Raw genomic sequence first — 27,471 nt, 5'->3', positions numbered from 1 at the left:
AAATTTACGCGCGAATACCAGTAAGTGAAAATAACTGTTATTTAAAGACCGTTTTAATTTAGTTTCTCGTTGTTAGTCTTATTTCCGGTGAATTTTAATAATTAATTGTGCATAAATAAATCATAATTTGAATATGTGGAGCAGAATGTTTTCATGCTAAAGCAAAAACTTCGGTCTACCGGCGCTTATAATTTAAAAACGGAGCGTAAGCGAATCGATTGTCACCCCGATGAAGAAGATTAAAGCAGTTTGAATTTTCACACGTACGAATGCGTGAAATTCAATCTTAAAATATTTATTGATTACGGTGCCCCTTCGACCCGACTCGGCACCCACCACTGACCTGATTCAGAGATAGTGACGTTGCAAATGTGCCATGTGGCTTTTGATGATAAACGAAAAGTAGTACCGATCGAAATTAGTACCGCGGCATTAACTATCTACAATATAAACGTGCAGTTTACCTGAATAATTTCGTTGGCCCATTTGAGGTGTACGGTACCCTTTTTGTTAACGTAATAGTGTTATTTACAGTTATCAAAATGTCGGCGTAGGAATACGCTCCCCACTATCTCCCTTTGGAGCAGCCATCTTGGGTGTTTCAACATTCGAAGTGGCAGGCACCGAAACACAAATACGATATTCTTGTTTTTTAATTTTATTTTAATTAAAATAAACCGAATTTGTTTAAAACCATTGTTGAAGATTGAAGTTAATTAATAAAAACGGCAACATGTCGCAGCAACTGTTGCCGATTCGTTTCCAGGAACATCTGCAGGTAATCCGCCCCTAAATATCTGATTACTTTTTGTTTTCTCTTTAAAGGGGGTGTAAAGCGCCCCCCTCTTCGAAAACGGGCGAAACCGGCTAATTTCGCGTTCTGCTTTAGCTTACCAACGTCGGAATTAATGTTGCGAACATATCCTTTGCCACGCTCACGATGGAGAGCGATAAGTTTATATGCGTACGGGAGAAGGTCGGCGAAACGTCGCAGGTGGTTATTATCGATATGGCCGACTCGGGGAATCCAATACGAAGGCCTATCACGGCGGAAAGTGCCATTATGAATCCGGCATCGAAGGTTATTGCGCTTAAGGGTAAAGCCGGAATCGAAGGTAAGTGTAGACTTGGGTTTCCGCGCGTGAACAATTGTTGTTTTTAGCACAAAAGACCTTGCAAATATTCAATATCGAAATGAAGTCTAAAATGAAAGCCCATACGATGACCGAGGATGTCGTCTTCTGGAAGTGGATATCTCTAAACACGCTAGCGTTAGTCACTGAAGCCTCGGTCTTTCACTGGTCGATGGAGGGCGACTCGACACCTGTCAAAATGTTCGATCGGTAAGTCCCAAAGAAAGTGTGAGCGTATCTAACCGTTAATTGTAGACACTCGTCACTGAACGGTTGCCAAATTATTAACTATCGCACCGATCCGAAGCAAAACTGGCTACTGTTGGTCGGAATAAGTGCCCAGCAAAGTCGAGTCGTCGGCGCCATGCAATTATATTCGGTCGAACGGAAGTGCTCGCAACCGATCGAGGGCCACGCCGCCTCGTTCGCGACATTCAAACAGGAGGGAAATCCGGAACCGTCGACTCTCTTTTGTTTTGCCGTGCGATCTATGCAAGGAGGCAAACTGCACATCATCGAGGTAAGTCACGCGTGCGAAGTAGGCAGTACCTAATGTGTCGTATCCTAAATTTTCTTTTTGACATTTTGTACTGGGAAGTGGCTAGTGCACATCAATAGATGACAATCACTTGCGGCGCAGATGTAAATATACTCTAGATAGCTCTTGGCATACGGGTATCGGAACACGTAAATGTTTACTCTTGTAGCTAGCGCAACTAAAATGTTGGCATTTAATCATTTTAATTGTGGGGTTTAGGTTTGGCCCTGAGAGAGGCAATGTACAGGGTGACCCATTTAATCAATAACAACATACCATAGATAGTGTGAGTTGCGAATATTTCAACTGAATTTTGCAATATTTCCAAAAATAATTGCCTTGGTAAAGAACCAATATTCACACATCAGAAATTGAAGTGAATATTTACCATAAATCAGCAGATATAAAATTTTAAGATCCGCACAATGGAATTTTCTGCGTTGTTGTGAAGGTTTTGAACTCTCATTTGTATTTTTGAGTTTTGTTTTGTAGGTGTCGTATTTGGACTGAACGTTTTTTGGTTTTTTATGTTTGTTAAATAAACAATTTACAACTCAGATGCGTTTTATTGTTTTTTAAATTAACATAAGATTGACTCGGTCTTTGGTGTATTGTAATTAGTATAGAATAGTATAGTATATTTTGTAAAATATGAATATTACCGAAAATTCCTGAATAGTAGTGTTTAAAAAAAATTCAGAGAAGGTTCAAAAAATGAAATTTGAATTTTTTTAATGTTATATTCTTGAAAGAGAATTGAATATGCTATCTTTTTAGATTAAAATCTACAGGGTGTTCCATTTAAAAACGTGAGGTTAGGTTTAATAATTTTTGTTACTTGATCTCATTCTCTTATTCTGTAAATGGGGTCAGATAAAACTTGCCTGACTTAACATATCATGGATGATATCTCGGATGATATTGAAATAAAGGTTCAAGAGATGCAAAAAATCCAAAAGTGATTTTTGAATTTTGTGGATGTTATATTTTTGAAAGAGAATTTGATATGCTATCTTTTTAGATTTAAATCTACAGGGTGTTCCATTTAAAAAAATGAGGTTAGGTCTAATAATTTTTGTTACTTGATCTCATTCACTTATTTTGTAAATGGGGTCAGATAAAACTTGCCTGACTTAACATATCATGGATGATATTGAAAAAAAGGTTCAAGAGATTCAAAAAATCCAAAAGTGATTTTTGAATTTTGTGTATGTTATATTTTTGAAAGACAATTTGATATGCTATCTTTTTAGATTTAAATCTACAGGGTGCTCCGAAATGAGATTAGGTCCAATAATTTTTTTATCCAGTCGCATTTACGTATTTTGTACTTAAATGGGATCAGGTAAAGAAGTTATCGCACCTAACCAAATTTGTTTAAACGGGACAACACCCTGCATATTTAATATCGAAAAAGATAGCGTATTAATTTCTTTTTATTAACTTAATGTATCATGGATGATATTAAAGAAAAATTCAAGTGACGCAAATACAACAATTAAAAAAAATTCAAAAAAGGTTCAAGTGATTCAAAAAATCCAAAAGTGATTTTTGAATTTTATGTTTGTTATATTTTCCAAAAAGAATTTAATATTCTTAAAATGAGGTTAGGTTCAAGAATTTTTTTTCGTGGACCCATTTACTTATTTTGTAAACAGGGTTAGTTATCGTACCTAAAAAAATATTGTAATGAAACCCTTGCATATTTTAATTCAAGAGATAATATATTGATTTCTCTTTTCAGTAACTTAACATATGGATGTTTAAAAAAAGTTATTTTTGAATTTTGTGTTAAATTTTTGAAAGATTATTTAATATGCTATCTTTGTTTGATTAAAATCTACAGGGTGTTCCATTTAAAAAAATTAGGTAAGGTCCAATAATTTTTTTACCTGGTCGCATTTACTTATTCTTTAACTTCTTTTAACTGGAACACCCTGTAGATTTTAATTCAAGAGATAGTCTATTCACTTCCCTTTTCAATAACTTAATATATGGATATGTAAAAACAAATTCAAGTAATTTTTGAATTGTGTGTTATATTTTTGAAAGAGAATTTAGTAAGGTTATCTTTTTAGATAAAAATCTACAGGGTGTTCCATTTACAAAAATGAGGTTAGGTCCAATAATTTTTGTTACTTGATCTCATTCACTTATTATGTAAATGGGGTCAGATAAAACTTGCCTGACATAACATATGGATGATATTCAAAAAAATTCTAAAAAAAGTTCGAGAGATTCCAAAAATTCAAAAGTGATTTTGTGTGTTATATTTTTGAAAGAGAATTTGATAATGCTATCTTTTTAGATTTAAATCTACAGGGTGTTCCATTAAAAAAAATTAAGTTAGGTTCAATAATTTTTTTGGTCCCATTTACTTATTCTGTAAATGGGGTCCGGTAAGCAGTTATTGGACCTAATTTCTCTTTTCAACAACTTAGGATATTAAAAAAAAATCAAAAAGTGATTTTTGAATGTTGTGTTATGTTTTTGAAAGATTATTTAATATGCTATCTTTGTTTTATTAAAATCTACAGGGTGTTCCATTAAAAAAAAAATGAGGTTAAGTCCAATAATTTGTTTACCTGATCGCATTTACTTATTCTTTAAACGGGCCCAGGTGAAAACTATCGGATCTAACCAAACTTTTTAAATTGGAACACTGTAGATTTTAATTCAAGAGATAGTCTATTCACTTCCCTTTTCAATAACTTAATATATGGATATTTAAAAAAATTCAAGTGATTCAAAAAATCAAAAAGTGATTTTTGAATGTTGTGTTATATTTTTGAAAGAGAATTTAATATGCTATCTTTTTTAGATTAAAATTTACAGGGTGTTCCATTTAAAAAAATGAGGTTAGGTCCAATAATTTTTTACCTGGTCGCATTTACTTATTCTTTAAACGGGGCCAGGTGAAAACTATCGGACCTAACCAAATTTTTTTAATTGGAACACCCTGTAGATTTTACTCTAAAAGATAGCATATTAAATTCTCTTTTCAATAACGTAACATACCATGGATGATATTAAAAGATTCAAGAAAAATCTTTACAATTAATGTGCGCATGCGCAAAAGTCCTTATAGAGGTATATTTTCTCTATGTCTGCTATATCTGGAGTTCATTTACATCTGTGATGGTACTAATACACTGGAATGTATTTGTCCCTCGCGCAGATGGTGACGGATTTACGAACAACGCACTTTTTAGGTTGGACAAAGCCCCGCCGGCAATCAACCGTTCCCCAAGAAAACTGTCGACGTCTTCTTCCCGCCCGAGGCGCAAAACGACTTCCCGGTCGCGATGCAAATCTCGGTAAAATACGATGTAATCTACCTAATAACGAAGTACGGCTACATCCACATGTACGACATCGAAAGCGGAACCTGCATATACATGAACCGCATCTCGAGCGAGACGATCTTCGTGACGGCGACGCACGAGTCGACCGGCGGAATTATAGGCGTAAATCGGAGGGGTCAAGTTTTGTCGGTAACCGTCGACGAGGATAACATAATAAGATATGTAAACACGGTACTGCACAACGCCGACTTGGCGTTGAGGCTGGCCGTACGTAATAATCTTGCCGGCGCCGAGGAGCTTTTCGTTAGCAAGTTCCAGTTGCTTTTCCAAAATGGCCAGTATACGGAGGCGGCGAAAGTTGCCGCCAACGCGCCCAAGGGTATCCTGCGGACGCCCGCCACGATTCAAATGTTTCAGCAGGTTCCGACACCTGCGGGACAAAACAGTCCCTTGCTTCAATATTTCGGAATTCTTCTCGATCAAGGACAACTAAACAGGTTTGTAATTCACTTCACCTGCATTTTGTTTTGCACCCTCGTAAGTAGTGAAATCACCCATCACTTAATTCTATTAAATTAAACTGTTAAGTTACGCATGCTCAAAACAAATTTTTTGTACCAGCTTTGGTTTTACTTTTATTCAAAGTGTCTTATACATTGCATGAAAAAAGCAGGTGCCAAATTCTGGACAGAACAGCTGTCTAGCTCAAACCAGATATTAAAAAAAAGTTCTGACGTCCTAATGTACACTGTACTTCGTACGTTGCACTGCTGTGCCCCACGTTGGGCGCTAAATAAATAATGTGGCCCCACGTTGGGCGCGATTGTTGTAACGCTGTGTGCAATGGTATCCACCTGTCCAGCTCGCTTACAGGTTATAATAGAAACTTAGAATTGTTTTAATCCCTCCTTGTACACTTCCCGCATTGATTAATAATAATAAAAAGGTATTCCAAAACACATTAGATGGAAATTAACAAAACATTGCAAAGCTTGTTTTTACACGGTACCCCGTACGCGGCCGGCGATAATTAAAAATAAGAAAATGTTAAAATTACTTAGTTTTTTTTTTCTCTTTTAAACTAAAATCTGGTCGTGAACAGGTTTGGGATAAACTGGCCCACTTCAAAAACACTCGCTGTCAGACTTAAGAAATGGATGAGAGTGAAATTTAATTAAAACGCTAAAAACATTTCAAATTCTACGAGAGTAGCTCTAGGGTCTTCATTGGTAACGAAGGAAAAAGAGCTACTGAAAACCTAAGAAATGTACTCGCTTACTTTATTACTGTTGCCTGTACGACAACATCAGGGGAATAAGATATTTAAAATATTGTGCCACCATTTTTCACGGAAATGAATTACCAAGGCCGTTATGTACTGGAGTCCGTAGTACATAGATTGGTAGCAAACTTTTTATAATTTTGGATACCATAAAAAGCTTCTTTAAAAAATGTTGTTTTGAAGATATATTTAGTGTTCCAGACCAAATTTTAACCCTGTATATCATTTGTGTGTGGTTAGAGCTCAGTCGATTTAGTGGCAACCTTACCCGTGGAGGCCTGAGAGTTTACCCTGTTTATTTTGACTCAAAACCCAATTATGCCATCTTTCAACAAATGCATCGTTAATAAAGGATTATGGCAATTCAAAAACAAATTCCACAAATATTTTACGCTCCCACATAAAACAAACAAACAATTCCCACTCATCGCACAAGCCGATAACAAAAATCGTACTTGAATTTTGAAGTCACCTTTCTGTGAATTGACAATGTGGAAAATACGCTACAAATTTTAGACCAGTTGGTTGCCGCGTGTACTATTCACTTTCAAAAAAAGCATCAAGAAATAATTCATTCAAAAAATGTGCTCCTGTTTGCGTTTTGGCCGGCCGTCTGGATCTACTTCTGCGGTTTTGAACTACTTTTAGGGGAATTTTCCTAGAGTCGTGGAAGTCCTACATGTTCGGGTTCGCTTTCTCGTTAACGTTCCGGTTCGCGTTTACGCTTTGGGTTCGATTCGCCCTTCGGTAGGATTGGTCGCCGTTTAAAGTTCAAAGTTTGCTCGCTGTTGAAAGTCCAAAAGTTGGTCGCCTTTCAAAGTTAAAAGTTTGGTCGCCATTCAAGGCCCAATTAGTGCCAGTGTAACCCATTACACTCCAATCCATTGAATCAGAGTTCGTGGTAGTGGTGTGGACAGTCCAATCTGCAATTAAAAGATTATTTTCTCTGTTTGCTCAATACGCAATACACGCCGATCACATTTTCATGTTTTCAAGTACTACAAGTTGAATTAATGTTCTCTCTCACTTTCTCCAAGAAGGTATACTTGTTTTCTAGTATCCTTTTCGGACGCCATTGAACTAGTTGAAAGCAATTGGCATATTTTAAGAAACTGATTACCATTTCGTCAATATGCAGGGTCATCGTAAAGAGTGAATCCGATTTTAATTCATAATTGTAAAAGTGTTAATGGAGGGATTTCAGTGAAACTAACGACATAATACAGACAAAACGTTGCAAGTTTTATTGTCGTCTGGCCTTGAAGTTGCAAGTGTTGCGTACAACCTTAATCGATTGTAGACCAGAGCAAACTTTGGACTTGGCGACCAACACTTGGATTTTAAATGCCAAGTAACCTTTGAACTTTGCACCAACCTTTGAACTTTAAACGGCGAGCAAACTTTGAACTTTAAACTTTACACTAATTTAATTTCGAAATTCACCTATAACTATAACGTCATCGGAATTTCACCTACATGGACATTTCTATATGACTATCCTTTGTTTGACTATGACATTATTAGCATTATCCGATGTGCTGGGGGATTAATGATTGCTACTCCTCCCCAAAGTTCAAACTTCTTGCAATGGCATCACACACACCCTCCACCTCCATCCCTCCGATAAATCGTTAGGACTTTTATTTGTTTGGGTAGTCAACCTTTAGAACTCTATTTAGTTTTTAACGTCACTTTCAAATGGCATTGACACTAGCAAAGCACCTTATGGGACTTTACATGGAGTTGAGTTAGAATCGGCCTTATATGGCTTACACAAATTGAGTATTGCTCTTGACTACAAAAAAGGAGTCATTAAACTCGAAAATGAAATATGGCACCACCATTCACCTTTCATGAGCTAAATAAGGAAATATGATACCGCAAGAAATAAGGTAATTGAACTTTGTTGACATTGAAAATGAAATATGACATCACAAAACTGGGTCGTTGTCCCCTGGTAACCTTAAAAATGAAATATGACACCACAAAATGGGGTCTTGAATGGCGATCAACCTTTGCACTTTGAACGGCGACCAAACTTTGGACTTTGAATGTCGAGCAAACTTTGGACTTTGAATGTCGACCAACCTTTGAATTTTGAACGGCGACCAATCTTGCTAAAACGCGAATCGAACCCAAAACATGAACGCTAATCCAAACGTTAACGCAAACTTGAACGATAACCCGAACGTATTATTCCACTTTTCAATGTTATGTGTTATGGGTGAAATGGATTTTATCTGTCATTGTATTCTAATTGAAGGTCCCAATAAAAGGAACTGTTCTCTACCAACTGCCGCCCTTTTTTTTGATTACCCTTCAGGGGAGACTTGGTTTTATCCTTCGTGGTACTCTAATGAAAGGAATTTTTACCAACCATAGTCCTTCTCCTCGGCCCCTTATCGTGATCGGTTATAATTCCTTATATCTCAAGAGCGTATTGTCGGAAGCAGGGTACTCACAAAGGGCAAAGAGGCGTCTCGAAGAATTATATTCATTGGTGATGGCAAAACTTTGAGGCCGCATATCTCGAAAACGGTTTGTCAAAGGCAAAATGATTGTCTGAAGAAGACATATCTATTGCTGAACTCGAAGCGAATATCTTGAAAGCGAAGTGTCGGAAGAGGGTATTCATAAAGGGGAAATAGAACGTCTACTGGCGATGTTGGAGGAAGGTAAAATGTAATATTTCTGAGAATTTCTCTAAGGTCTTGATTCTTCTTGCATATCGTAGATTTTGAATGTATGCCAGGCGGCCTTCAGGTCCCCTCTCCCACAATAAATTATTTTTTTCAATGACATCAAATCTGTCAAATAGACCTGTCAAATGACATAATAATGTTGTGTAAACAACGTCATTTAGACGTTATTTCGGTCTACACACCAAAAATAATAACGGGCCACCCCGTATATGACAATATTTTAATTTATTAAGTAAATCAGGTGGACTTATTTCCGAAATAAGCACAGAGTTGGGGCGTTTCATTTGAATTTGTATTTCCGCATTTGTTTTTCTTTTTAGAATTGTTGGTAAATGCGTAATTTTTGTTTAAAATTCGATCGCTTTTGTAATTTATTCAATTTGGATAAGCTGTTACAGGTAAGACACATCTGGTCGTTTGCGATAAGAAGTTTTATCAGGCGAAAATTGATTAACGCACGTGTTTTGTCGCTGATAACGCATTGGAAGGTGCTTTACGTCGTTGATTGGTGATTTATTTGAAAATGCTTAAAGAAGAAAGAAGTGGTTTTTGCCTTAAATAAATAAATTAAGAAAAAAAACTAAATAATTTTAATATTGCGTATTTTATTTGTCGACCGCTTGCGTGCGGGGTAATATGTCCAAACAAGTCCGAGGATGGTAGTAACCGAAATCGGTAATTTTTAGAAACATAAATGCATATATTAGCAACCACTGCAAGGTAAGTTTTTTCGAATTGTTCTCTTATCGAATTGTATCTCACATGTTCAGGTTTATACAAAAATCTTAGCAAAAGAGCACCTGCAGATTTCATACAATTTAAATGTTTTATCAAATTAAATGAATGGTCCACATTATTCTAATCAAGGATGAAATCGTCTGCGGCGTGACCCACTTCTTCTTTCATGCTGGCACACTCATTCGTTCATAATCGAATACGCGTCTAAAAAAAGAGGGTTGATTTTATTGTTTTAAAGGTATGAGTCTTTGGAACTCTGCAAGCCCGTACTTTTGCAAGGGCGCAAACAGCTTTTGGAAAAATGGTTAAAAGAGGACAAGCTGGAGTGTTCCGAAGAATTGGGCGACCTTGTGAAACAGTGCGATCCGACTTTAGCTTTATCCGTGTATCTGAGGGCGAACGTCCCTGCCAAGGTCATCCAGTCCTTTGCCGAAACCGGTCAGTTTCAAAAGATCGTGCTGTACACGAAGAAAGTGCCGTACACGCCCGACTACATTTACCTACTTCGTACGGTGATGCGAACGAATCCCGATCAGGGCGCCACCTTTGCAGCTATGTTGGTGGGGGACGAGGAGCCCCTGGCCGATATCAATCAGATTGTCGACATTTTTATGGAACAGAACATGGTGCAGCAGTGCACCGCCTTTCTGCTGGACGCTCTCAAGCAGAATCGCCCGACCGAGGGACACCTGCAGACGCGACTTCTCGAAATCAACCTAATGTCGGCGCCGCAGGTTGCCGACGCCATCTTGGGCAACAACATGTTCACGCACTACGATCGCCCGCACATCGCGCAGCTCTGCGAGAAGGCCGGCCTACTGCAGAGAGCCCTCGAACACTACACCGACCTGTACGATATAAAACGCGCGGTCGTCCACACCCACCTCCTACCCGCCGACTGGCTGATCGGCTTCTTCGGCACGTTGAGCGTCGAAGACAGTTTGGAATGCCTGAAGGCGATGCTCACCGCCAACATTCGCCAAAACCTGCAGATCTGCGTGCAAATAGCGACGAAGTATCACGAGCAGTTGACGACGAAGGCACTGATCGACCTATTCGAGAGCTTCAAAAGTTACGAGGGACTATTCTACTTCCTCGGTTCGATCGTGAACTTCAGTCAGGACGAAGAGGTCCACTTCAAGTACATCCAGGCCGCCTGCAAGACCGGCCAGATTAAGGAGGTCGAGCGTATCTGTCGCGAGAGCAACTGCTACAATCCGGAGCGCGTGAAGAACTTCCTTAAGGAGGCGAAACTCACCGATCAGTTGCCCTTGATTATCGTGTGCGATCGTTTCGATTTCGTGCACGATCTAGTTTTATATTTGTATCGCAACTCGTTGCAGAAGTACATCGAGATTTATGTTCAAAAAGTGAATCCCAGCCGATTGCCGGTTGTCGTTGGAGGTTTATTAGACGTAGATTGTTCCGAAGATATAATAAAAAATTTAATTCTCGTCGTTCGCGGCCAGTTCTCCACCGACGAGCTGGTCGAGGAGGTCGAAAAACGCAACCGACTGAAACTTCTGCTGCCTTGGCTCGAGAGTCGCGTTCACGAGGGCTGCGTCGAGCCCGCCACTCACAACGCGCTCGCGAAAATTTACATAGACTCGAACAACAACGCCGAGCGCTTCCTGAAGGAGAACCAGTGGTACGACTCGCGCGTCGTCGGCCGCTACTGCGAGAAGCGCGATCCGCATCTCGCGTGCGTCGCATACGAGCGGGGGCTGTGCGATCGCGAGTTGATCGCCGTCTGCAACGAAAATTCGCTTTTCAAGTCGGAGGCGCGCTATCTCGTTAAAAGACGCGAGGGCGAACTCTGGGCGGAGGTCCTGAACGAGGAGAACCCCTACCGTCGACAGCTCATCGATCAAGTCGTACAGACCGCCCTGAACGAGACTCAAGATCCCGAAGACATCTCCGTAACGGTCAAGGCGTTCATGACGGCCGATCTGCCGAACGAATTAATCGAACTGTTGGAGAAGATCGTTTTGGATAGTTCCGTATTCTCCGATCATCGCAATCTTCAAAACTTGCTAATTCTTACAGGTAAGTTTTTTTTTTCATTTTATTAATTCTTTTTAAATTTTCAAAAATAAGTTCGGTTTTGTTATTTTCATTTTCAAAAATACGGAATAATTAGAAATCTTCTCTTTTTTCGTTGCCAAATTGAGATTTTTTGTTTTTGAAAAATTGAAGTCAAATTTGGTTTTTGAAAATTTAAAAAAATTTTGAAAAATCATTAGATTTCAAAATATTTCTTTGAAAATAAAAATCGAATCGAATTTTGATTTTTAAACGTTCAAAATAATCATTAACTGGGCAACACAAGAACCTTTTCTAATTATTATTTTTGAAAATAAAAATAACTAAAAGAAACTAACGTTAATTTCTAATTATTATTTTGAAAATAAAAATAGCAGCAGAGCTTGATTTTTTTTAATCAAAAAACAAAATTCTCATCTTGGCAAGTAACCTTTGAACTTTACACCAACCTTTGAATTTTAAACGTCGTGAACAGGTTTGGGATAAACTGGCCTACTTAACAAAAACACTCGCTGTCAGACCCAAGAAATGGATGGGAGTGAAATTTAATTAAAACGCTAAAAACATTTTAAATTCAAAATACAAACAAGAATTGCCCTCGCATTACCACGAGAGTAGCTCTAGGGTCTTCATTGGTAACGAAGGAAAAAGAGCCACTGAAAACCTAAGAAATGTACTTGCTTACTTTCGTACTGCTTTTAGCCTGTACAACATCAGGGGAATAAGATATTTAAAATATTGTGCCACCAAAAATCATTAGATTTCAAAATATTTCTTATTTTTGAAAATAAAAATAACGAAGTTAAGATTTTTTTTAATTTTCAAGAAACAAGTTTGGTTTTCTTATTTTAATTTTCAAAAATACGAGATGTTTAAAAATCGAACGATTTTTTCGTTGGCAAATTGAGACTTTGATTTTTAAAAATTAGTTTGAAAATGGAAATAACGAAAACAAACTTGTTTTTTGAACATTTAAAGAACATTGTCAAACAAAATCGTTAAATGTATTTTTCAAAATGAAATCAAATATCCCAAACTTGATTTTTGAAAATTTTAAAAAAATGCTTATTTTGACGCCGGAAAACCATTCGATTGTAAAATTTTCGTATTTTTGAAATTAAAAATAACGAAACGAAACTTGATTTTCAAAAATCAGAAAAAAATTTGCAAAAAATCCTTGAATTTTTAATTATTTCGGATTTCAAAACTTGTTAACGAAAAAAATCGAATTTCTAGTTCCGTATTTTTGAAAATTACAATAATACTTAATTTGGCAACAAAAAGTCATTAGATTTCTAAATTATTCCGTATTTTTAGAAATGAAAATATCCAAAACATACTTTTCGAAAATTTACAAAAATACTCATCTTGACAACGAAAAATAATTGGATTTTAAAATATTCCGTATTTTTGAAAATGGAAATAACGAAAACAAACTTGTTTTTTGAATATTTAAACAACTTTGTCAAAAAAATCGTTAAATGTATTTTTCAAAATGAAATAAAACTCAAACTTGATTTTTGAAAATGAAAAAAAATTCTCATCTTGACGCCGAAAAGCCATTCGATTGTAAAATTTTCGTATTTTCGAAATTAAAAATAACGAAACGAAACGAAAAATCAAAAAAATCCTTAACTTCGGAAAAAAAATCCTTGGATTATTAATTATTTCGTGTTTCAAAACTTGTTAACGAAAAAAAATCGTTAAATTTCTAGTTCGTATTTTTGAAAATTTTTATTTTTCGTATTGTATAAAATAACGAAAGGAAGAAGTTTTTAAACATTAAAAAATACTTAATTTGGCAATAAAAAGTCGTTAGATTTCTAATTATTCCGTATTTTTGGAAATGAAAATAAAGTATTTTGTATTTTTGGAAATTTTATTATTTTCAAAAATATGGAATAATTAAAAATCACGATTTTTTCGTTGTCAAATTGAAATATTTTTAAATGTCATTAACCAAGTTTATTTTCATTTTCAAAATTACGAAACTGGAAATTCACAATTTTTTCGTTAACTAAGTAAATGTTTTTTTGAATTTTCAAAAATCAAGTTTGTTTTCGATATTTTCATTTTGAACCATTTGAAATAATTCATCAACTCAAATTATTTCTCATTTTTGAAAATGAAGAACTTGGTTTTTGACAATATTAAAAAATGTCATCTTGACAACAAAAATCATTAATTTCAAATTATTTCGTATTTTTGAAAATGAAAATAACGTAAACCAAACTTGAGTTTTGAAAATTTAGAAAAATTCTTCAGCCGACAATGAAAAATTGCAGATTTAAAATTTAAAATCTCAATTTGACAACGAAAAGATCGTTAGATTTCTAATTATTCCATATTTTTGAAAATCAGAAAAACAAAACGGAAAACTATTTTCAAGAATACAAAATATTTTTAAATTAATGATTTTTCGTTGTCGAGAATTTTTTTAAAATGTTTGTTTTCATTATTTTCATTTTCAAAAATATGGAATAATAGTTTTTTGTTTTCAACTTGAAAATTTTTTAATTTCAAAAAACAAGTCCGATTTCGTTGTCATTTTTAAAAAATCTGGAATTAATGATTTTCAAAATTATGGAATGATTGAAATCTTCACGATCTTTTTGTTTGCAACTTCAGGATTTTTAAATTTATTTTAATTTTGAATACTTTTGGAATAATAAAAAAAATGTTTCCTCAGTTGAGATTTTTTTAATTTTCAAAAGCTTGGTTTTGTTATTTTAATTTTCAAAAATCCAAGAAATCCAACGATTTTTTCGTTGTTAAATTGAGACTTTGATTTTTAAAAATTAATTGATTCTTAATTATTCCGTATTTTTGAAAATGGAAACAACGAAAACAAACTTGTTTTTTGAATATTTAATTTTTAACAATAAAAAAAATCTTTAAGGTTTTGTTTTAAATGGGGAGGGGGGGGGACATGTGATACCTCATTTTGAAGGTCTTTTTAGGCGCCGTGCATCTTCCGCAGCGCCATTGCAGTGGAGACTCATGGACTGCGAATAAAAAGACCTTCAAAATAAGGTATCACATGATCCCCCTCTCCATTACAAAATTTACTAAACCATCTTGGAAGTGTCCATTTGACGTCAAGAAGTAGTGTTTTATAACCCCCTCTCCCTCCCCTCCTCGAATTCTAAATTAATACTTCAAACCGTTTGCAATGTGGGATATAATAGATATCTGTCGTCGTGGAGGTAGGAGGTTTGTGAGGGGGGGGGGGGGGGGCACGTGTCCACTTCCTTCAATTTTTGTGAATTTCATTTAATTTTTCATAATTCATACTAACTTCAGGAGAGTGCTAGGTACTTCATATAAACTTGCAGACCTCAACACACTTTTCCTTCCCTCAAGTCGTACAGCAACTGTTTTAAATTTGCAGCCATTAAAGCCGACGCGACCCGAGTAATGGACTACATCAACCGCCTAGACAACTACGACGCGCCCGATATAGCGAACATCGCAATCAACAATCACCTATACGAGGAGGCGTTCGCAATATTCAAAAAGTTCGACGTGAACACGTCCGCCATACAGGTCCTGATCGATCAGGTTAACAATCTCGATCGCGCCTACGAATTCGCCGAGCGGTGCAACGAGCCCGCCGTCTGGAGTCAGCTCGCGAAGGCGCAACTGAACCAGGGTCTGGTCAAGGAGGCGATCGACTCGTACATCAAGGCCGACGATCCGAGCGCTTACATGGACGTCGTCGAGACCGCGACCAAGACGAACTCTTGGGAGGACATGGTGAGATACCTGCAGATGGCGCGCAAGAAGGCGAGAGAGAGTTACATCGAGTCCGAACTTATTTACTCGTACGCGAAAACGGGCCGACTCGCCGATCTAGAGGAATTTATTAGCGGGCCCAATCACGCAGACATACAGAAGATCGGCGACCGGTGTTTCGATGATAAAATGTACGATGCCGCGAAATTGTTGTATAATAACGTTTCAAACTTTGCCCGTTTAGCTATTACGTTAGTTCACCTTAAGGAATTCCAAGTGAGTATGCCAAATTGCGAAGACGTTCATTCAGTAATCGGGTTTTAGGGCGCCGTCGATAGCGCGCGCAAGGCGAACAGCACGCGCACGTGGAAGGAGGTCTGTTTCGCTTGCGTCGACGCCGAGGAATTCCGATTGGCGCAAATGTGCGGAATGCACATCGTCGTGCACGCCGACGAACTGCAAGATCTCATTAATTACTATCAGGATCGCGGCTACTTCGAGGAGCTGATCGGGCTGCTGGAGGCCGCCTTGGGCTTGGAGCGCGCGCATATGGGCATGTTTACCGAGTTGGCGATTTTGTATTCGAAATATAAGCCGGCGAAGATGAAGGAGCATTTGGAGCTGTTCTGGTCGCGCGTTAATATACCGAAGGTAAAGTTGTCAAAATTGAAAGTTGAGGTGCCATTTTGGAATTGCATACAAACGGGGAACTGACAAATTAAGGGTGGCGTACAATTAGTGACGACCAATAGAGGTCGCCACTGACCAGCTACAAAGTTTTTTGAGAATGACTCAATTATTTTTTAATAGTACAAGATCCCGCATAAGCTCAAGATATAAAATTAGTGATTGACTTTTGGTTAAATTAATCAGTTTTAAAGATCAAACTGGTGGTTTTTGAAACGCAATGCCATACGAGTTAGTTGCATCAACAGTTGGCGCTACTATCAGCCACCAGGCAATGTTTCTCCAAAATCACCCCTTTGCTTTTCAGCGTTGCAAAATCTATGTACATTACTTGCGACATCGCAATGCCGTAGAGGTTAGTTGCATAAACACCTTTTTTAAATTTCCCTATCGATTTCTTTCTTTGAAACTCTTTGACAACTTTCTGAAAATTTGGTTTAGAATTTGTGTTTTGTTCAAGAAAATTTACACATGTACCGCTTTATAGCGAATGTGAACAAAATTATGTCCGGCAAAAAAAGTGATAACAGGAAACTACGGTAAGTACATTATTATTATTTATTATTATTTAAACATTTACATACAAGTTTTGACTTAATCGTCGACATTCTTCTTTGATATTTTGCTTTTCTATCGGTTGCTCCACCATAAGCAGCTGGATCTTACTTTGTGACAGGATTTATGATGTTCTTCGTTTTAAGAATAACATTCTTCTGAACCAATCTCCTGCGTACTTTACTCTCTTTTAAAGCCATATTTATTCGATCTAAATTCAACAATAACGCTGTAAGAAAGAAAAGCACACCGGGCTTGTACAGGGTTGCCAACTAAGAATGCGAGATACTGTATCTGAGAACCTCTGTAAAAAAAAGTTTTTACTAAAACGGCCACGAGAAAAACCTGGAAAATATTTTTAAGTTTCTGAAATGGCCGAACCAATGCATTTAATTTTTTTGAGAAAATTAACCATTTCTGTCGAATGTCGAAAAAAGCCCTCAAGCGGCAATATGTGAAACTAACAAAACTTCAAATATTATATTTGTAGCTGAAGAATAGCTCTTTTGAACTAACCCGAGTTTGTTAAAATCGGCTCAGCCGTTTCGAAGATACAGGGTGTTCTTTACGGAAACCTTTGAATACCCCCCACCACTTCATTTTTAGAGATGCAGCAATAATTGTCAAACAAAAAAGGTTCAGATGATCGTCGATTTCAAAGACCGGGCATTTTTTGTTAGGTTAATATAGCGGAATTCACAGAAACATCACTTTTAGATTCCAGATTGCAATTACGCCCCCTAGCGGCCATTTCAGAAACTTATAAATATTTTCCAGGTTTTTCTCGTGGCCGTTTTAGTAATAACTTTTTTACCGCAAGCCACTACGATGGACAGGTTCCCAGATACAGCACCCCGCATTCTTATTTGGTCACCCTGTATGTGCGGACTGTTTCAGGTGGGCTAAAAATTCATCACTTACATAGCTAAGATTCTTTTTGTATCGAAATGTTCATTTTTTAAGGGGTACTGCCTATACAACCTCACTCGATCTGCGACACCCTGCATATAAATTTTTCAAATACTTTAAGATTTCTACTTTTGGAATGGGAGGATACCAAAGACCACAAACTGTCAATTTTTGAGTAAAAATATTTACCAGGTTTTTCTCGTGGCCGTTTTAGTAATAACTTTTTTTACCGCAGCCTCTACGATGGACAGGTTCCCAGATACAGTACTTCGCATTCTTATTTGGCCACCCTGTACATAGCACCACGCACAAGCACTCAACTGAACAAACTAAATTTAAATAAAGTTTTAAGTACCCTAGGTGGAGTTTGACTTTACTTGAATCTGGATTTAGATGACACTGGCTTTGTTTGAATTACAGATGTGGTAGTGGCTCTTTGATGATGGAAAAACTCCCTTACGCGATCAACGCTCGATAAACGCAACACCTCGAACTTCACCTCTTTAATTCGACTTAAAGCTTCACTTTAAACGGCGTAATAAAAATCTATCTAACTTTCTTCTGTAACAAGAACCTTACGATTATAAAGACTGACTGTCTTTCAAAAATCAAATTCATTGACAGCTAACTGCCATATAGGCCCACCAAAAGCAACGATAAACGTCCACCACCAAAAAAGTCACTATTGATGTCCGTGTCTTCTATTTAAAAAATTCTCCCCTGTTCCGCCTCTGCTCCTTTATCAAAATTCAAGCGTCTCCGAATGAAAAGGTGCCCATCTGTGTTTTTTTACCGGCGAAACCTGCTTATCTTCCAAATTAATTAGCTTACGCAGCGATAATGAAACTTTATCGCGCTGATCCGCTATTTCCTTATTTAGACACACTCACAATCAGCGCTGGGAGCGTTCTAAAAAACCGCTCGAGCGACGAGCACTCCTAAAAGTGCTCGGGAAAAGTGCTCGTGAGCGGAAAAAAACGCTCAAGAGCGGAAAAAGCGCTCGGGAGCGGAAAAAATGCTCGCGAGCGGCGCTTGACCCTTCAGCGCTTGAGGGCGGTTAAAAGCGCTCACGAGCGAAAAACCGGAAAAAGTGCTCGGGGGCAGAAAAAACCGCTCGCGAGCGGATAAAGCACTCGCGAGCGAAAAAAGAGCTTGCGAGCGGGGAAAAAAAAACGCTCATGAGCGGAAAAACCGCTCGTCGGCAGAAAAAGTGCTCAAGCGCCGAGGACTTTAAACGCTCGAGGAGTATCGAGCACCAAACGGTTGCGTAAAGTGCTCGTCGCAAGCGCTTTTTCCGCTTGGAGCGCTTTAACGCTCGCGAGCAGTACCCAGCTCTGCTCACAATAAATAAAGCGATTATTTAAAAAAAAATGTTCCATGATTAAAGAAATCTTAACAAAAACAAACATACAGGGTGACCCAACATTAGTGTAGGTGCTGATACCAAATAAAACGTACGCAACAACACAACAATCATATATTTATAAGCGAGTTGTCGTGGCGTGGTGCATTGAGCAGAGGAACTACTGATTTTCACTTGGGACGTGATTTGTTACGGCTCGGTGGTTGTGGAAACTCAAATGCACTTACTTCTCCTTTATCCCACAAGGCGCTGCCCAAAGAGGTCACTCAACTTTAAGGTTAGCGATCCCAAAAAAACGGTGCCTATCACAATGAGTTTAATGTCAGTTTACGTTTTTATTTAAAAAGCGGTTCCCCGACTCGAAAATGTTCCCTTGCGTGTATTTTACCACTCGTAAATAAAAGGCTGTGCTAGGAATCAGGCTGCTAAAAAGTGTTTCGTACCTAAATGGTACGGGCTGGCTCGGCTTACGATCCTCGCTCTCCCACTTCTCTCGCTATTTTAATCTTTCCCGCTAGAAAAACCGAAACAGGCCTTTCTGAAATGACCTCGGCCGGTGTGCCCTAACAACCAATAGAAAACTCGCATTTCGACTTTTTTAGCTGGCTCAAACGGAACGAAGAGAGGGTCGAAGAGATAGATCGTGGCAACCGCGCACGTTTTCTCAAATACGTTTCTTGATATCGCCAGACATACTTTTGTTCACGTTCGCTAAGTAGTAATAAAAGATGCGGCGATCTCTCTGTTGCCCAACTTCATCAATATCATGCGCCTCCCTTAAAAGTCTTTTGGATATCATATAATCCCGTTTCAACATGGCAACCACAAGGGAGCTGCCTTCGATTGTTTGTCCGTCGTGTGGACTAAAGCGATTTTGTAGGTGCTACGCGCAGCCGAGCACGCGCACTTGTGGGCGGAACTGGTGTTCCTATTCGACAAATACGAGGAGTACGATAACGCCGTGCTCGCGATGATGGCGCACCCGACCGAGGCGTGGCGAGAAGGTCACTTCAAGGATATCATCACAAAGGTCGCCAACATCGAGCTCTACTACAAAGCGATACAGTTCTACTTGGATTACAAGCCGTTACTCCTAAACGATCTCCTCTTAGTCTTGGCGCCGCGAATGGATCACACCAGGTGGGTATTCCGCCTAGCGAGTCCGTATCACATTCTCGCGCTTTCAGAGCCGTCTCCTTTTTCGCGAAAACCGGCCACTTACAGCTGGTCAAATCGTACCTGCGCTCCGTTCAAAGTTTGAATAACAAGGCGATTAACGAGGCGCTCAACGCTCTTCTCATCGACGAGGAGGATTACCAAGTAATTATTCGTCGAGCCGCGATTTGGCGCGACTAATCGCGAGGTTTCAGGGTCTGCGCACGTCGATCGACGCCTTCGACAACTTCGATAACATCGGACTCGCGCAGAAGCTCGAAAAGCACGAGCTAACCGAATTTAGACGCATCGCCGCCTACCTGTACAAAGGGAACAACCGATGGAAACAGAGCGTCGAGCTGTGCAAGAAGGATAAGCTGTTCCGCGACGCGATGGAGTATACGGCGGAGTCGCGTCAGGGCGAGCTCGCGGAGGAGTTGCTCGCGTGGTTCCTCGAGAGGAAATCGTTCGATTGCTTCGCGGCGTGTCTATATCAGGTAATGTCCCTCTTGTTTTTTTTTGCTGTCATGTTTGCCGGCCCGTGTGGCGCAGTTCAGTTAAAGCTGAACTGTGGTGCTAAGGGTCCCTGGTTCGAATCCTGGTTCAGGCATGGATATATATAAATGTACAGTGGGGTTGGCAGCCTTGGCTGAAACCCCACCCACTCAAAAAAAAAAGAAAAAAATCCACGTCACGCCTCTTGTAGTGCTATGACCTTCTCAAACCTGACGTCATCTTGGAACTGGCGTGGAAACACAACATAATGGACTTCGCGATGCCGTACATGATTCAAGTGACCGGGAGTTGACGATGAAGGTCGAGCGATTGGAACAGTGCGAGGCGCAACGGGAGAGCGAGTCCGCCGAGGAGACGCATAAGCCCATGATGATCGCGGAACCGCAACTTATGTTGACGGCCGGACCAGGGATGGGTAGGTGCACTGAGACGGGGGTCGGCGAATTTAAGTCGACTTTTGCAGGCATTCCACCTCAGCAATACGTGCCGCCACAAGCTTACCCCACCCAAGCTGCCTACGCCCCCCAAATGCCATACCAAGGCTACGGTATGTAATGTAGATACTAAACTAATTTCCAGTTAATTTACGGATAGGATTGTAAATGACAATAGTCCTCAGTTAGCGTTGGTGCTATCTAATTTCAATTTTGTAACGATCAAAAAACCACATATTCCGCCTAATTTTACTTAGGATATAAAATATATTTGTTATCGTTAATATAAATCATTGTTTATGAAAATTTGTGTGTTATAAATATCAAATAACTATCGGCCGGTAGTTGGATAATTTTTATCTCCTCTCTCCTTTTAAGGTAAGTTGGTATATATAGCTTTATTATATAAAAGAGTATCGTTTAAATTTTTGTACCGATTATTTATGTCTGAACACTGTAGTAATTTAACTCGGTTTTGTAGATCTTAAGTGAAATTTTCCCGTAAAACTTGTAAATGTTCACTCGCTTATTAAGTGACCTGTAATATATTAGCACTTTTGAAATGAAGGTAGATGAAGTGTACGTACAATGTAATAAAAAACATGAAAAATCAAAACGGTTTGTTAGCTGCTACCTCGAAACTTGACCTTAACCTTAAGTTCGATTGCAGTCGCAGAATTACATGGCATTCGAAAGGAAATTCAACGTTAACGGATGTGAATCACAATTAGTTTGAAGAGATTCCACCCCTGGGATGAGTAACTTTGACCCTTGTGCGGGAATTTCAAGCCTACAGTTGAGATTCGAGAAACGGTCCCGGCATTAGGTGTCGTAACTAATGTGGTTACAGTTATTTGCCTCCCCAGTGACTGTCTTTTCAGGGCGAAAAGTACAGACGTTAAATTGACAACTTGTACAATTTAAGGGAATCGTCAATAATATAAATTTGGGCCAACAGCATGTAATCAAACAATCATAAATTGACCCGACATATATTGCTATATGAAAAGAAACCACTCGCATTAAGGCCTGTCCAACTAGCTTGTAGTGTACTTAACCCCCAGGTTCTACACTACAAGAACACGGAAATAAAGTCAACCCCGCAACATTTTAAAATGGCCACCCGAATGACTATTTCCTCCAAAACTAAACAAGATCCCGCTTAAATTTGAAAAGTGGCACGTGATCAAACATCTAAGGCAGGGCCCCCTTACGTTAGTTGTAAACAGCGCTGACCTGACCTGAAGCACAGTAGGGAAGGAACGTAAAATAAAACACTAAAAATGTGAACAGTTTGTTTAATAGTGATCGAAATTATTAAGATTGTGAAAGCTCGGAAATTAAGTCGAAATAAATTACATTGCAAAAATAAACTTTGAACATGGTAGTTCACCGAATCAAAATAGAAATAGGCTGGGAAAAAAAAGAACTTGCCAATAAAAAAAACCAGCCGTCAAATTAATATGAAATTGTGTAGTAAAATTAATTGTTTGTAATTATGTGAATGCGTAACATAAAATTATAACATCACAAAAGTAGCAGGTAAACTTCAAGAGGTGACCCATCTTTGGTGCAATAAAGTCCTTTTGTTAAAAGCAAGATGGAAAATTACATGGCCTTATAGGCAAATTTAACTAGAGACAAGATATGTGGAAATTAAGAATCGTAACTCATTTATCGCACATAGATTCTAAACTGAAGAGTTTTGATTAGCATAATCCCGCTCCGGCAAGATAGGTAACTCGCCCCTGGTTTCGGGGTTTCGAGCCTACAGTTGAATGTCGAAGACAATCACGGAATTAGGTGTCGTAGTTCAAATGTTACTTCAGGGACAAGACCAAGTAATCAACATCAATAAACATAAATTAAGCAAGAATTACACCAAAAACGTAAACGATTTGAAACAAAAGGATAACGGTATCAAATATGTGATTCTGCATTAAGGTTAAATCAAGTCAATTTCAAAACCAGAGATTGAAATTCAAAACAACAAAAATATAAAGTGTCATACAAAACACAAATACGATATAAAGAAATGCAAAAATTACTATCTGCATTAAATAACGCAAAATAACAACAAACATTTATGGAGCAACGCGTATATAACCTTGTTTTTGACCGAAAATGGACTACTCCAAACATTTTCGGGAAAAAACTTTTTCTAATAAATTTTGGTAGGTAGAATCCAAAATGATTCGTATTTTTTCGCTTATCCCTCTCAATCAAAAGTTATGGGCAAAAAACCAAATTCGAAAAAAAATTCCAAGGGACTGTAACTTTTGATCTAGTCGCCCAATCTTAAAACTGTTTGAAATTATGGATTCTACAGGCCAAAATCTATAAGAAAATGTTTTTTTCCCGGCCGATTTCAGACAATTCATTTTTTCGAACCAAAATCTAGGCAATAACGCAAAATAACAACAAACATTTATGGAGCAACGCGTATATAACCTTGTTTTTGACCGAAAATGGACTACTCCAAACATTTTCGGGAAAAAACTTTTTCTAATAAATTTTGGTAGGTAGAATCCAAAATGATTCGTATTTTTTCGCTTATCCCTCTCAATCAAAAGTTATGGGCAAAAAACCAAATTCGAAAAAAAATTCCAAGGGACTGTAACTTTTGATCTAGTCGCCCAATCTTAAAACTGTTTGAAATTATGGATTCTACAGGCCAAAATCTATAAGAAAATGTTTTTTTCCCGGCCGATTTCAGACAATTCATTTTTTCGAACCAAAATCTAGGCAAGTGTATAGCCTTGCTTTTGATCGAAAATGCACCACTCCAAAATTTCCCGTGAAAACACTTTTCATTATAAAAGTTGGTGCGTAGAATCCAAAACGATTCGTATTTTTTCGCTTAGACCTCTCAATCAAAAGTTATGGGCAAAAAACCAAATTCGAAAAAAATTTCAAGGGGTTGTAACTTTTGATCTAGTAGCCCAATCTTCAAACTGTTTGAAATTATGGATTCTACAGGCCGAAATCTATAAGAAAATGTTTTTTCCCCGTCGATTTCAGGCAATTCATTTTTTCGACCCAAAAATATCTTGCTTTTGATCGAAAATGGGAAAACACTTTTTCTTATAAATGTTGGTGCGTAGAATGATTCGTATTTTTTCACTTAGCAATCAAAAGATTATTTCTGTAACTTTTGATCTAGTAGCCCAATCTTCAAACTGTTTGAAAATTCTACAGGCCGAAATCTATAAGAAAATGTTTTTTCCCCGTCGATTTCAGGCAATTCATTTTTTGAACCAAAATATAAAGTGTATAGCCTTGTTTTTGATCGAAAATGCACCACTCCAAAAATTTTCGGGAAACACTTTTTCTATAAATTTTGGTGCGTAGAATCCAAAACGATTCGCATTTTTCGCTTAGACCTCTCAATCAAAAGTTATGGGCAAAAAACCAAATTCGAAAAAAATTTCAAGGGGCTGTAACTTTTGATCTAGTCGCCCAATCTTCAAACTTTTGAAATTATGGATTCTACAGGCCGAAATCTATAAGAAAATGTTTTTTTCGTCGATTTCAAGCAAAACACCCTGTATAGGGAAGTGTATAGCCTTGCTTTTGATCGAAAATGCATCACTCCAAAATTTCCCGGGAAAACACTTTTTCTTATAAATGTTGGTGCGTAGAATCCAAAACGATTCGTATTTTTTCACTTGGACCTCGCAATCAAAAGTTGTGGGCAAAAAACCAAATTCGAAAAAAATTTCAAGGGGTTGTAACTTTTGATCTAGTAGCCCAATCTTCAAACTGTTTGAAATTATGGATTCTACAGGCCGAAATCTATAAGAAAATGTTTTTTCCCCGTCGATTTCAGGCAATTCATTTTTTCGAACCAAAATATAGGCAAGTGTATAGCCTTGTTTTTGATCGAAAATGCACCACTCCAAAAATTTTCGGGATAACACTTTTTCTGATAAATTTTGGTGCGTAGAATCCAAAACGATTCGCATGTTTTCGCTTAGACCTCTCAATCCAAAGTTATGGGCAAAAAACCAAATTCGAAAAAAATTTTCAAGGGGCTGTAACTTTTGATCTAGTCGCCCAATCTTCAAACTATTTGAAATTATGGATTCTACAGGCCGAAATCTATAAGAAAATGTTTTTCCTCGTCGATTTCAAGCAATTCATTTTTTCGACCCAAAATATAGGGAAGTGTATAGCCTTGCTTTTGATCGAAAATGCACCACTCCAAAATTTCGCGGGAAAACACTTTTTCTTATAAATGTTGGTGCGTAGAATCCAAAACGATTCGTATTTTTTCGCTTGGACCTCTCAATCAAAAGTTATGGGCAAAAAACCAAATTCGAAAAAAATTTCAAGGGGTTGTAACTTTTGATCTAGTAGCCCAATCTTCAAACTGTTTGAAATTATGGATTCTACAGGCCGAAATCTATGAGAAAATGTTTTTTCCCCGTCGATTTCAGGCAATTCATTTTTTCGACCCAAAAATATAGGGCCTTGCTTTTGATCGAAAATGCACCACTCCAAAATTTCTCGGGAAAACACTTTTTCTTATAAATGTTGGTGCGTAGAATCAAAAACGATTCGTATTTTTTCACTTGGACCTCGCAATCAAAAGTTGTGGGCAAAAAACCAAATTCGAAAAAAATTTCAAGGGGCTGTAACTTTTGATCTAGTAGCCCAATCTTCAAACTGTTTGAAATTATGGATTCTACAGGCCGAAATCTATGCGAAAATGTTTTTTCCCCGTCGATTTCAGGCAATTCATTTTTTCGACCCAAAAATATAGGGAAGGGGAAAACACTTTTTCTTATAAATGTTGGTGCGTAGAATCCAAAACGATTCGTATTTTTTCACTTGGACCTCGCAATCAAAAGTTGTGGGCAAAAAACCAAATTCGAAAAAAATTTTCAAGGGGCTGTAACTTTTGATCTAGTCGCCCAATCTTCAAACTGTTTGAAATTATGGATTCTACAGGCCGAAATCTATGAGAAAATGTTTTTTCCCCGTCGATTTCAGGCAATTCATTTTTTCGACCCAAAAATATAGGGAAGTGTATAGCCTTGCTTTTGATCGAAAATGCACCACTCCAAAATTTCTCGGGAAAACACTTTTTCTTATAAATGTTGGTGCGTAGAATCCAAAACGATTCGTATTTTTTCGCTTGGACCTCGCAATCAAAAGTTATGGGCAAAAAACCAAATTCGAAAAAAATTTCAAGGGGCTGTAACTTTTGATCTAGTAGCCCAATCTTCAAACTGTTTGAAATTATGGATTCTACAGGCCGAAATCTATAAGAAAATGTTTTTTCCCCGTCGATTTCAGGCAATTCATTTTTTCGACCCAAAATATAGGGAAGTGTATAGCCTTGCTTTTGATCGAAAATGCACCACTCCAAAATTTCTCGGGAAAACACTTTTTCTTATAAATGTTGGTGCGTAGAATCCAAAACGATTCGTATTTTTTCGCTTAGACCTCGCAATCAAAAGTTATGGGCAAAAAACCAAATTCGAAAAAAATTTCAAGGGGCTGTAACTTTTGATCTAGTAGCCCAATCTTCAAACTGTTTGAAATTATGGATTCTACAGGCCGAAATCTATAAGAAAATGTTTTTTCCCCGTCGATTTCAGGCAATTCATTTTTTCGACCCAAAATATAGGGAAGTGTATAGCCTTGCTTTTGATCGAAAATGCACCACTCCAAAATTTTCGGGAAAACACTTTTTCTTATAAATGTTGGTGCGTAGAATCCAAAACGATTCGCATGTTTTCGCTTAGACCTCTCAATCCAAAGTTATGGGCAAAAAACCAAATTCGAAAAAAATTTCAAGGGGTTGTAACTTTTGATCTAGTAGCCCAATCTTCAAACTGTTTGAAATTATGGATTCTACAGGCCGAAATCTATGAGAAAATGTTTTTTCCCCGTCGATTTCAGGCAATTCATTTTTTCGACCCAAAAATATAGGGCCTTGCTTTTGATCGAAAATGCACCACTCCAAAATTTCTCTGGAAAACACTTTTTCTTATAAATGTTGGTGCGTAGAATCAAAAACGATTCGTATTTTTTCACTTGGACCTCGCAATCAAAAGTTGTGGGCAAAAAACCAAATTCGAAAAAAATTTCAAGGGGCTGTAACTTTTGATCTAGTAGCCCAATCTTCAAACTGTTTGAAATTATGGATTCTACAGGCCGAAATCTATGCGAAAATGTTTTTTCCCCGTCGATTTCAGGCAATTCATTTTTTCGACCCAAAAATATAGGGAAGGGGAAAACACTTTTTCTTATAAATGTTGGTGCGTAGAATCCAAAACGATTCGTATTTTTTCACTTGGACCTCGCAATCAAAAGTTGTGGGCAAAAAACCAAATTCGAAAAAAATTTCAAGGAGCTGTAACTTTTG

At 37.8% G+C, this 27,471-nt stretch overlaps 2 protein-coding genes across 2 annotated transcripts in view; both read left to right on the top strand.

Annotated features, from left to right (window-relative positions):
- The window catches only part of LOC116161736 (anoctamin-4-like), a 319,822-nt gene that overhangs the window by 117,536 nt on the left and 174,815 nt on the right, over positions 1-27,471 (top strand). The window lies entirely within an intron of this gene.
- LOC116161733 (clathrin heavy chain) lies at positions 386-21,711 on the top strand. Its single transcript, XM_031475188.1, is given in 14 exon segments — positions 386-778; positions 890-1,115; positions 1,163-1,343; positions 1,389-1,653; positions 4,884-5,473; positions 9,937-11,744; positions 15,133-15,752; positions 15,801-16,127; positions 19,871-20,130; positions 20,178-20,310; positions 20,361-20,642; positions 20,852-20,939; positions 20,942-21,076; positions 21,125-21,711. Coding segments are annotated over 14 exon segments (5,052 nt in total). The 5' UTR covers positions 386-733; the 3' UTR covers positions 21,217-21,711.

Source organism: Photinus pyralis, unplaced genomic scaffold (genome assembly GCF_008802855.1).
Source record: "Photinus pyralis isolate 1611_PpyrPB1 unplaced genomic scaffold, Ppyr1.3 Ppyr1.4_LG10, whole genome shotgun sequence".
NCBI lineage: Eukaryota > Metazoa > Arthropoda > Insecta > Coleoptera > Lampyridae > Photinus > Photinus pyralis.
The sequence above is the reverse complement of the archived record's forward strand: the minus strand, read 5'-3'. Positions and strand labels throughout refer to the sequence as shown.